Source organism: Lampetra fluviatilis, chromosome 54, assembly GCF_964198595.1.
Source record: "Lampetra fluviatilis chromosome 54, kcLamFluv1.1, whole genome shotgun sequence".
NCBI classification, from domain to species: Eukaryota; Metazoa; Chordata; class Hyperoartia; order Petromyzontiformes; family Petromyzontidae; genus Lampetra; species Lampetra fluviatilis.
In genome coordinates, this window is record NC_136328.1 from 6,163,274 (window position 1) to 6,176,038 (window position 12,765).

The following is a 12,765-nucleotide window of genomic DNA, read 5'->3' on the forward strand; positions in this document are numbered from 1 at the left end:
CATTTTGCACACAGACTCGTTGTGCGTGATAATTTATTTTCGTGAAATTTTTTTTCCTAAATTTTAACTTTATAGGGAATTTTTTTTTTATATTTAATTACCAATTGCTTAATGGTGGCAAGCAATCATCTGACCCATAGGTGGCAGCCATCTCAAGCCAGAGGACGAGAGGACTCTAGCCGCCACGCATATAAAGGATTTATAGTGAAAAACTTTGTTTTTACGGGTTAATTTTTATGGCCTTGTCTTACCACCAGAGAACGCCGAAAGGCGACCAGTACAAACACATTTCGCCGACATTTTCCAAAAAATTACACCGATAAAATTACTCTAAGGCATCCTAAGCATCGGAAGCAGCAGAAAATATCTTGATTTGAAGCTTTCGTGACTGCAGGAATCCATACGCTTTGGTTCTTTCGGTAAACTCAAGTAGGTAGAAATAAAATAAATCGCGACGTTTCGATCGCTTGTGTTGCAATCGAAACGTCGTGATTTCTTTTTTTTCTAACTACGTGACTTTACCGAAAGAACCACAGAGCAGCAGAGAATAATTTCCGCGTCGACTGCGAAAACTTGGCACAGGAGAAAGCCCTCCTTGGGAACGAGTCTTGAGACTCGCGGAGGTATTTTTCACGCACAGAGAAGCAGAGGTGTGGACTCGAGTCATGTGACTTGGACTCGAGTCAGACTCGAGTCATGAATTTGATGACTTGCGACTCGACTTGGACTTGCATAACAATGACTTTGTCCCACCTCTGCAGAGAAGTGGCATGAATCGATACATTCAATCTAAGAAAAAAAAAATCTGCCTTTTAGCCGTAATCGGCCCTGCTGTTGTGCTATCTTCACCTGGGCCTGCTCGCCCCCTTGCCCGTTGCTACAATCACGGCCGAGAGTCGGCAGCCAGCGAGGGCTGTTCGGGTTCCTGCGTTTTGCTGCGAGCTCCCAGTTGAGCACGAGGGCCTCGTCAAACGGGTTCCGTGAGATCCAGCCGGATTGTTTACGGCTTCCACTGCAAGCGAGCGAGACAATGCCGGTTGGTCACGTACGCGCGTGCGTGTGAATGTGTGCGCGTGTGTGTGGGAGGGAGCGGTGGTGCATCGGTTAGCACGCTGCGCTACGGAACCCGGGCAGCCCAGTTTCGATTCCCGCTCACTGGCCAACACCGGGTGACGATTGTCTAAACCGGTCCCTCTCATTCTAGATTTGAAGCTTTCGTGACTGCAATGATTCATATTCTTAGGTTTTTTCGGTAAAGTCACGTAGGTAAAAATTTTAAATCAATAAAAGTAATTTAAATTTTTTACCTACGTGACTTTACCGAAAAAACCTAAGAATATGGTCCCTCTCATCTCACTCCACTCCCCTCCACGCACTCTCCTGCCTCTCCCCTCTCATCTCACTCCACTCCCCTCCACGCACTCTCCTGCCTCTCCCCTCTCATCTCACTCCACTCCCCTCCACGCACTCTCCTACCTCTCCCCTCTCATCTCGCACCACTCCCCTCCACGCACTCTCCTACCTCTCCCCTCTCATCTCGCACCACTCCCCTCCACGCACTCTCCTACCTCTCCCCTCTCATCTCACTCTACTCCCCTCCACGCACTCTCCTGCCTCTCCCCTCTCATCTCACTCTACTCCCCTCCACGCACTCTCCTGCCTCTCCCCTCTCATCTCACTCCACTCCCGTCCATGCACTCTCATACCTCTACCCTCTCATCTCACTCTACTCCCCTCCATGCACTCTCATACCTCTACCCTCTCATCTCACTCTACTCCCCTCCACGCACTCTCCTACCTCTCCTCTCTCATATCACTTTACTCCCGTCCATGCACTCTCCTACCTCTCCCCTCTCATCTCACTCCACTCCCCTCCACGCACTCTCATACCTCTCCCCTCTCATCTCACACCACTCCCCTCCACGCCCTCTGCTATCTTAGCGAATCGTTAAATTTTTGCACGCCTACTACAAGTCGATTTAAAGTGAACACTCGGAAGTCGAACCACTTTGGGGTCCCTTTGATGGCCATACTTCACCACGCTGGTTATTGCGGGTTGGTGCAGGAGTGGGGACAGGGTTGGGGGGGGGGGGCATCGGGGCTGCTCAGGACGCACCTTAGCTGGCCACGGCCGGGAATCGATCTCGGGCTGCCTCGCCTGCTCATTAACTTTTGCTGTTGCTGGGCCGCCTTATTTGCCGTGTCGGGAAGGGAGCGGCGGCGGCGGGGGGGGGGGGAAGCTTTGTACATCACCTGCCCATCGGCCCCCGGGGCCCTTCAGAGTTACGGCTCTGGTGGTCATCAAGGGCCATTGAGGTGTCGCACATTGGTGCCAGGCGGTACAGCCTCTCGCTGTGTGTGTTTGTCAGAATCAGAAACGGTTTTAATCGCCATGAAAGTTTGCACATACACGGAATTTACTATGGCCGGAAGGTGCATACGTTCAACATGTAGGAGCGGTAGTGTAGCGGGTAGGGGCTGGCACGCTGAGCTACTGACCCGACGGCCCGAGTTCGATTCCCGCTCACGGCCAACACCGGTGGCGATAATCTGAACCCGTTCCTGGGCCCTCTGTAAGGTTTGAATCGGCCGCAAAAGAGTAGCTGGTGCGGTGCGTGGTAAACATCGCCACTCGGGAGAGACAAAGGCAGCCGGGCGTGGTGCTGGCCACACACCCCCTTTTGTGCCGTGCCGGCCTTCAGAGGTGCCACTTGCTAACAGCACTTGCCCCAAACAGCCTGTCAAGGCTATACGGGGGATCTTTGTCTTTTGTGAGCGAGACGGCTTGCTGGCCAAGACAAATCCATCGGTATCATCATCATGATCAATATCATCATTATCAAGATCAGTCATCATTATCACATTTTCAATATTGTGATAATTTTCTTCATCAATATCATAGTCATCATTTTCATCATGTTCAATATCATCATCACGGTCCCCCTCGTCACCGTTTTTGATACTATCGTGTGATCATCGCAAGCCATGGTCCATCTGCTGTTGAATGAAGTCCTCTCTCTTGTCATCGCCATCTCAGCGATGCTACAATTTTTCTATTTTCTGAGCATTCGATGCTGGCGGCCGATTCAGCCACTTAAAAAAAAAACACGAGAGAAGCCCCCCCCCCGACCACCTCGATAACTTCCCGGTTTTATTTTGCCGAGCAAAGCAACGGGGTTGGCGGATCGTGCACAGATGGAGCCACCGAGCGCGCGAAGACATCGTCAACCTGCGGGGGAAATTTGAGACGATTTCGAGAAGGCTGTCCAGCAAGTAGGTTGCCTGTATCTGCCAACCGATGGGATAACCACCACCTTCCCCCTCTTCCCAATCGTCCTGCGGAGCCGTGCGGTGCGACCCTCGGTGTGTCCGTTGTCCGATGTTCCGTCTCCCTGCCAACAGCAGGACAGTGAACTCGGTCGGACGGAGATTCTTATTTCTTGCTGCTAGGTGTGGCTCCCCCCTGCCGGACCCCCCCCCTCCCTGATGACCCCCACCCCGTGCCTCTTGGCACGCTGCCAAGTGACGGTGTGATCGGGATAGGTATCGGTTATTGCCGCTGAGCAGGCGTTGTTTTCAGGGAGCCACGGTGACGAGATGTTAACTCCCTCGCCCTGGTATGCAGGAGGTCGTGGTTTAGATCCCAACCCTGACGCCTGCTGGCTGTATATTTGGAGCGCGCGTGATCTTTCTCTCTCCCCTTCCGGTTTTACCCTCCACGTTTTAGAATCGACATCGCACGTTCTGAGTACTAGGATGCTACTTTAAATGTCCACGTGATGATGATGATGATGATGGGCCAATTCGTTGAGCTGTCATTTGTGGCCGGGTCGCTTCTGTCAAAAGAGCTACGCAGCTCGGCGGGCCTTACCTGGTGTAATAAAACAAATAGTTTATATAGAATGGAAATAATAAAATAATAAAAATAAAACATAATAAAATAATTCTCACGACGTTTCGGCCACAACGCAAGCAGCCGTCCTCAGGTGAAGAACAGGTCTGTCGAGAAGACAGAGTGTGAATGACTATGTCTTCTCGACAGACCTTCTCGACAGACCTGTTCTTCACCTGATGACGGCTGCTTGCGTTGTGGCCGAAACGTCGTGAGAATTATTTTATTATGTTTTATTTTTATTATTTCAATTCTACGTGACTTTACCGAAAGAACCAATAAGATGAATCCCTGCAGTCACGAAAGCTTTAAATCGAAAAATAGTTTATAGTTTTAGTAACATCTCTCACGTGCCTCCCGCCGCTGCCCGTTCTCTGCGGAGACGGCGCGGCGAGTGGTTTTTACCCTGCGCCATGGCGCGCGAGCCCAACGAGTCGCGGGGCATCCATCGCCGGTGCGCTCCGGTTTGCCAGGGTCAAAACTGGTGGGTGTGGTGTCCCTCGCCGAACCCTGGCCAACTGTCTCGGACACTCAACAAACGTGATAGTTGCTGCTGCTGGTGGTGGTGGTGATGACGACGATGCTGCTGCTACTGCTGCTACTGCCACTGATGATGGTAGGCGCGCATAGCCAACGTCGCTCGGGCAGTGGCGGCGAATTCTTCTGCCGTGACCTCGAGTTCAATTCCCAAGTGCGGCTGACATCGGCGGCGAATTATAGACGAACCGGTTTCTGAGCCCACTCCTTCACTGACCAGCGTGGTGCAGTATGGGGGATGGGGAGGCAGGTGCTTGGGACCGTTCAGATATTTGCTCGCCACCCAGAACTTTCCGGGGTAGTAAAGCGCAATAGTCTCTCCATCTAAATCGGCTCAAGCCTCCCATAAAAAATTGTGACTTTTATGCGGCCCCTCCCATGGTGAGCAGACTCCTAATCTCATCATCATACCCGGCCGCACCAGTGTCTCAAACGGGCTACCCATACCCGTACCCAGCCGGGTACGGGTAGCCGGGTATCGGGTAGGGTACGGGTATCGGGTACCCGGTTGCGACCTCTGCCCTCTGGCCTTAGGGATCTTCCATCCTGGCCTCCCCTCTCTCTCTCTCTCTCTCGTTCCTTTCTCTTTGTCCATTCATTAGTCCATCCATGACTCTACTCTCCTCTCCGTGGTGTGGCCACGGGTGATGCTGTTGTTGCCATTGTAACAATAACAAAAAATGTAGCAATTGCCCACGTGTTCAACGTGTCCGAAATGCACGTGCAGGATTCGTTTGGTTAACACGGAGGAGGCTTCCGCGACCAAATATGATCCACAAGAGGTTTTTTTTCGGGGTTAGATCGAGTAAATGTAAATGTGTCGTTAATCCCGCCACCACCCGACACGGCCAATGAGTAAGGTTTGTCACGGAAACAAAAACAAAAAAACCTCTTCTGGAATCGTGGGCCTTCTCCCGAGCGGACAATCGATATCTCTCCGTGTCCCCCGTGTGCGGCAGGGCAACCAACAACACGAAGGTGCGCGAGTCCGTGTTTCTGGAGCTGAGCTTCGTGAACTCGAACCTCCAGCTGCTGTGGGAGTTGCTCTCCCAGGTGAATGGCTCCGTCGATGTCTACCAGCCAGAGAGGTACGGCCCGGCCGCAATTCACGCCACTCGGCCGCGCTCGGTCACTCGCTCGCTCACTTGCTCGCTCACTTGCTCACGTGCTAACGCGCTCGCTCACCCACTCGCTCACGCTCTCACTCACTCGCTTGTCGCTTACCCACTCGCTCGCGCTCTCACTCGCTCACTCACAGGCTCACACACTCACTCAGTCACGCTGTCACTCACTCGATCACGTGCTAGCTTGCTTGCTCGCTCGCTCACACACACTTGCGCTCTCTCGTTAACACGCTCATTTGCTCACGGGCCGGGCCTGTGCCTCGCGATACTCACCATCCACCGTGAAGCCGATGGCGTGCAGTAACGACTAACGGCCATGACTCGCCACGGTATTAACCGGGGCGGCCGGCTGGATTCGAACTGCGAGCCTCTGCATGTATATTTGTAGAGCTTCTTTTGCACTGTATGTTGCAAATCCTGCTAATTAGAGGTGTGGGGGGAAGGACGACAAAACTATACACAAATCCGTTCTAAAGTATGTCTGCAACAGCAAACGGTGAGAGAGGACCATCAGGGAATTAATTCCAGACAACTGGAGCTGTGACATGGTCTCTGTGCGAGTCTGCGGGTCTCTGTGTGAGTCTATAGGTCTCTGTGCGAGTCTGAGGGTCTCTGTGTGAGTCTATAGGTCTCTGTGCGAGTCTGAGGGTCTCTGTGTGAGTCTATAGGTCTCTGTGCGAGTCTGCGGGTCTCTGTGTGAGTCTATAGGTCTCTGTGCGAGTCTGAGGGTCTCTGTGTGAGTCTGCGGGTCTCTGTGTGAGTCTATAGGTCTCTGTGTGAGTCTGCGGGTCTCTGTGTGAGTCTATGGGTCTCTGTGCGAGTCTGCGGGTCTCTGTGTGAGTCTATAGGTCTCTGTGCGAGTCTGAGGGTCTCTGTGTGAGTCTGCGGGTCTCTGTGCGAGTCTGCGGGTCTCTGTGTGAGTCTATAGGTCTCTGTGCGAGTCTGAGGGTCTCTGTGTGAGTCTATAGGTCTCTGTGCGAGTCTGCGGGTCTCTGTGTGAGTCTATAGGTCTCTGTGCGAGTCTGCGGGTCTCTGTGTGAGTCTATAGGTCTCTGTGCGAGTCTGAGGGTCTCTGTGTGAGTCTATAGGTCTCTGTGCGAGTCTGCGGGTCTCTGTGTGAGTCTATAGGTCTCTGTGCGAGTCTGCGGGTCTCTGTGTGAGTCTATAGGTCTCTGTGCGAGTCTGCGGGTCTCTGTGTGAGTCTATAGGTCTCTGTGCGAGTCTGAGGGTCTCTGTGTGAGTCTATAGGTCTCTCTGCGAGTCTGAGGATCTCTGTGCGAGTCTGCGTGTCTCTGTGCGAGTCTGCGTGTCTCTGTGCGAGTCTGCGGGCGTTTAGTCTATGGGGGCAGTGAAATCCAGACGACCAGAGCCGCGACAGAGAGGCGACGTTCGCCCCCTCATCAGGTTCGGGAGACTTCGTTTCATCGTACACAACATGTGATGAAACGGCAGAAGCCCCTTAAAAAGGCACACACAACAGCGTAATTTTCATGAAGGGGGAATTTTTAAAAAACATGTTGACGTGTCCCTCGTCGTTGTTTCGCTCATACCTGTGATTCCTCAGCTATGAGTGGACCACATTGTTGTGCTTTCTTTTTACAAACGATGACTCGGCATAGTTCGCAACCACAGCAAGTATTTCCCAACACCCCCCCCCCCCCCCACAATTCTGCTGATGATACCCTGACGGTCAAAGCCAGCCCAGAGAGATGCAGAGTCACCGTCGTAGTTGTTGTTGGCGGTGAGTAGGATGAGGAGCATCGTTGCCCCTCTTCATATCAAACCTCAAATCCCCACCAACAACCCTGCCGTCTGAAACCAAGATGCCCGCTTTGTGAACGCGAGATGTTAACTCCCTCACCAGGTATACAGGAGGTCGTGGGTTTGATCCCGACCCCGATGCCTGCTGTATATATGGAGTTTGCGTGTCTCCCTCCCTCTCTCTCTCTCTCTCCCCGTGGTCGCGTGGATTTTTCTCCGGGTCCTCCGGTTTTTCACTCCACGTTTTGGAATCGACAACGCCACGCGTTCGGTGCATTTGGCTGCAATACATTTCCGCACGATGACGTTGAGCTATTGTTTTGTGATGTCCGGGTCACTTCTGATGAAGAGCTCGCATCGCTCAGTGGGCCTTACCTGGTAAAATCAAGTTAGTTAGTTTTATCAGACAAACTGCACCCCCCCCATGCCACCAAGTCGCGCGAGTGGGGCTTCGGGGGGGGGGGGGCTTCGGGGGGGGGGCTTCGGGGGGGGGGCTTCGGGGGGGGGGCTTCGGGGGGGGGGCTTCGGGGGGGGGGCGGAGGGGGAGGGGGCGGAGGGGGGGAGGGGAAACGGCGGCGTGCCAAAACCAGAGCCCCGTACCGAGGAGCCGGCGAAGGAACGGCCGTCGTTGGTCTCTGCTGCCCCGATGCCGCCAGTGGGGGGCCGCTCCCAACAACCGCGTCTCGACGACGACGACAACAACAACCGTTCCCCGACGACAATGAAGACGACAACAACAACCGCATCCTGACGACAACAACGACAAAAATGCCGCGAAGGAGGAGGAGGAGGAGCAAGGTGTGGGGATATCTCCTTCATAAATTGGAATGATGGGGGAGGTGCGAACCGTTGAGCACGTGTCACTTATGCCCCAATGCGACCACGCGTGCTCTGTGCTCTGGCGGAACGAGCCGACTCCTCCGCTCGGCTACCGTGGAAAGACTCGAAGAACTAACCAAACCATCGTAGGCCCCCCCCCCCCCCCCCCCACGTTGCTTTTTTCTTTTTTCTTTTGTTCCAACGGCAAAGTGAAAGGTGGCGTAGCGGAGTGTACGAGCCGCTGCTGTGGCGGCGATGGGCGCCGTGACGGGCGCGCGTGCCGTCGTCGGTCAGGGCTTGCGTCAAGGCCACCGCTCTTGTTAAACGCCGATTGTGGCGGTAGCGCGCACACGCCCACGCAGCAGCAGCGCCCGTCCGCGAGCGCGCACACGCGACGCTCGTTTAGCGGTTTAACAGTCCGCGTGTGTGTGTTTCCCCGTTGCGATCCGGATTGAGTCGTTCAGCGTCGGTGGGGGTGGACGGGTGGTTGGGCTCCCCCCCCCCCCCCCCATCGTTCCAATTTGTGAAGGAGATATCCCCCACACATTCCTCCTCCTCCTTGGCGGTGTTGGTGTTGTTGTTGTTGTTGTCGTCATGTGGTTGTTGTTGTCATTGGGTTTCCGATCGCCGACGAATGGAACGTGGCGCGACGTCGGATGTGCGGACGTCCAAAAACCGTTACAACACCAGCTCGGGCAAAACTTGCCGGGCCCAAAAAAGCTGTCCGGGGGAGCGCAAGCTCTGCTTTTTGAACGTCAAAAGCCTCCCCGCTGCGCTTTCGGAGCGAGCGGGGGGGGGGGGGGGGACGTTCGTCGGGGGGGAAGGTTTCGCCACAACTTTGGCCGTCGCCTGACGAGGTTCGTCGTACTCGCGATACTCGGGATTGTCAAAGTTGTCGTGGGTTTCGTCTCCAACGCACAAACCGGCGTGTGCTGAACTAGTAACTAATTTGCACGTTTCGTTTACGTGACGCGCGTTACTGATCGGCTGTGTCGCGTGGTGGCGGGTTTAACGGCACATTTATATCCACGCGCTCTAACCCAAAAAAACATTTATTATGGATAATATTGGTCGCAAAAGCCTAATAGTACTGCGTGTGTTAAACTGACCCGAGTTGTAACCAAGGTAGGACATCTGCAGGTAATGAACCGGTCCTGGGCCTCCCGCAGGTCGACTCGGCCTCAAATGAGTACCTAGTGCGGTGCGTAGTAAACATCACCACCGGGGAGACAAAGGCGGCCGGGCGTGGTGCTGGCCACCCACTCCACTCGTGCGCCGTGCCGGCCTTCACAGGTGCTACTCGTAAACAACACTTGCCCAAACATTCTGTTAAGGCTATGCGGGGTATCTTTGTCTTTTGACGCACTGTCAGATGGAGAAGGGCACAAGTGTTCTTTGTTGGCCCCGTTGTGATTTTAAAGGGTGAAGGGAAAAAAAAACACCTCGGTATTTTCACCGTGTAAAGGTTTTATTGAACCTCTGTGAAAGAATAACATTTGCTTAAAGCGAGGCACCTTTGTTGGTAAGCCCCGTATTGACATAATCGTGACATTTTCGCCACCGCAGCGGTGCAATAAAAAAAATTGGTGTCATCCGAGTTCGATTCCAGGCCACGGCTAACGTGTCGGGGTGGCGTGCGACCGTCCGAACCGCTCCTGGGTGACCTCCCCCCTTGGACAAGCCGCACTGACCAGCGTGGTGAAGTACGGCTGTTCAGCGTGCGAGTGTGGGGAGCGGCGACGCGGTGGTCGGCCGTACAGTCATGGGTCCTCCCCTAAGGTTGACTTGGCCTCAAATGAGTACCCGGCGTGTTTAAATATCAGCACTGGGGAGACAAAGGCGGCCGGGAATGGTGCTGGCTGCCCCCTACCTTCTTGTGTGCCCTGCTGGCCTTCATGGGTGCTCGCTGAACAGCACTTGCTCCAGCAGTCGGTTAAGGCTATGTGGGGGAGCTTTACCTTTGTCAGCGCTGGTGATGTTACGTAATTTGTGCAATTGGTAGGGCACGAGACGGGGTATATTTTTAAATCCTTTATATTAAGTTTGCTTGCCTGCTTACGACCGTGCAAATCTTTCGGTCGTTTTTTAACCCACTTCTCGTGATCCAATCGAGCTGACATTTTCCACACAGACTCGTGCGTGACAATTAATTTTCGTGAAAAAAAATTTCCTAAATTTTACACTTTAGGGAATTTTTTAAAAATATTTAATTACCAATTGCTTAATGCTGGCAGACAATCATCTGACCCATAGGTGGCAGCCATCTCAAGCCAGAGGACGAGATGACTCTAGCCGCCACGCATATAAAGGATTTAGAGTGAAAAACTTTGTTTTTACGGCTTAATTTTTTCATTCTGATCTCTGCGGGTAGCAGTGCAGCATCTTGTGTCAGAGAACAGCCCTGGAAGTTGATGTCACAGAACTAGTTCTGAGTCCGCCTCAGTGGAGGGCTCTTTATTCACACCGCGCATCAACTTTTATCGTATTCTTTCCCATCTCCATCGAACTAGCATTTGTTTTTCGCAGTCTCAGACATTGAACTTTTTAACCAAATTAAGTGAGAACATTTCAATTGAATGGGGATTTAACGTTTTGTTGTTTGTGTAGTCACAGGCGGGAGATGGAAGTCCAACCGGCGACCTCTCGCTTGCAAGTCCGCTAGTGTACTGCTCATATATGATAATTAACCTAATTGTGTTTTTGTTTATTTTTTTTACACATTACTGAGACGAGGCATACAAATTCCACAACTGAATTATTTTCAGGGGAGTGGTGGCGCAGTAGTTGACACGCTTGCACTATGAACCCGGTGGTGGCCCGATTATCGAAGGCAAGGGGGATTGGGGGGGGGGGGCACTGGGTCGGAATTACATGACCATCGAAATGTCCACAAAGCCCTTAGTGGGATTCCACAGCCAACCGCAGAGTCAACAAACCCCGGACTCCTTGGGTCAAGTCTCAGCTGGGATTACGGACGACTGACCGACCGGCCAACTGACAGGCCGGCTGACCTGACTGGTTGACCGACCTGACTGAATGACTGGCCGACTGGCCGACTGGCCGACTGGCTGGCCGGCCGGCCGACTGGCCGGTTATTTGCGGCATTACCGTGACCCCGAGAGCAGCGTCGTGCCGGTATCGTTTTTTTCCTCGGTTAGGGATTGTCAGCACGGCGGAGCCGATGAGTGCGGCCGATCCAATCTGCGCCGAAATTTTCACGTTGGCCGTTGTAAAAAAAAAAAAGTTTTGGTTCAAATGAATTTGTTGCAAAAAATATATATTCGTCTGCAAAAGTGTCTCAGTTTTTATTATTTCGAACTTGAACGTTGGTCGACGGTGAACTGCGAGTTGGAACGAAAATCCCCGAGCGCGATGATGGCTACTGCCGCCACCCCGAGACCGCCGTGTGACGGCACAAAGCATTCGCCGAGGTCACCGATGTGGCTGATGTGATTTAATATTGGACCCCCGATACTTTGCGTCCATGAGATGCGTTCTCTCTCGGTCGCATTGCGCTCTCTGTGCCAGTGGCACCGTGTTGACGAAGGACGTACTTTGCCATTCGCGCAGTTGTTGTTGGATTGGTTGAAATCACGGTTTTGGGTTTTTTTTTTTTTGCTGTAGTTAACCGGGTTTGTACATAAGTATGTTGAACCTCTTTCACGCCGTACGTGGCCAACTGCGCTAATCGGAGGTGCGCTAATCGGAGGTGCGCTAACCTGGTTACACCATATCTATGGGGCATTTTTTGGAGTATGAAAAATAATGAACAATTAGAATAGGTTTTGCCTATAACCACATGACCCCGAGCTGTAAATGCTCAGATACTTGCATCGTCTTTGTGCTGTTGGCCTTTTGGTGTTCTCTGGTCTGACACTTGAGGCAAGGCCGTCTCTGATGTAGGCCAATCAGTTTCAAAGACAATGGCATATATTATCAGAGAACGTTGTTTGCATATTTTGCCACAATTACGTGTTGTTAATGCAGACTTGACACCTTCTTCCAATATTTGAACATCTTAGCAGCTGTTTTATTGCCAGAAAGGGTAAAACCTCCTCTGATTACACCGATCTATAGTGTAACCAGGTAAACATCGAAAATGGGGGATTCGTTACTCAAATTTACCAAAATGAAAAACAAAAATAATTTTTACCAGGTAAGGCTCCACTGAGCGACGTAGCTCTTTTTCAGAAGCGACCTCGCCATCACAAATGACAGCTCCACGAAGTGGCTGATCACGTGAACATTTATAGCGGCCAAATGCTCTAAACGCACGTTTCTAAATGTTGGAGGGAAAAACCGGAGGACCTGGAGAAAAAGTCCACGCGACCACGGGGAGAGAGAGACGCAAACTCCAAACACACAGCAGGCGTCGGGGTCTGGATCGAACCCACGGCCTCCTGCACACCAGGCGAGGTAGTTAACGTCTCCTAGCCACCGTGGCGCCCAAATGAACCGAACCAAACCGAAGCGACTTGACACGGGTGTGCCATGGTTCTGTTCGGCAACAAAACAAATCGGTGAATGTGCGACGCTCGGTTTACGGGGCTCGCCGTGTACCCACTGGTAAAAACCAAAAAACGCAACACCCCGGTTAATGTTTCTCCTTAAGGCAAACAAGAATGGCTTTGG

At 52.6% G+C, this 12,765-nt stretch overlaps 1 protein-coding gene across 1 annotated transcript in view; it reads left to right on the top strand.

Moving 5' to 3' along the window:
• The window catches only part of LOC144949659 (rhophilin-2-like), a 67,362-nt gene that overhangs the window by 18,333 nt on the left and 36,264 nt on the right, over nt 1-12,765 (top strand). Inside the window, exon 3 of the mRNA XM_078879646.1 lies at nt 5,389-5,517. Coding sequence (XP_078735772.1) covers nt 5,389-5,517 — 129 coding nt within the window. The remainder of the gene's footprint in view (nt 1-5,388; nt 5,518-12,765) is intronic.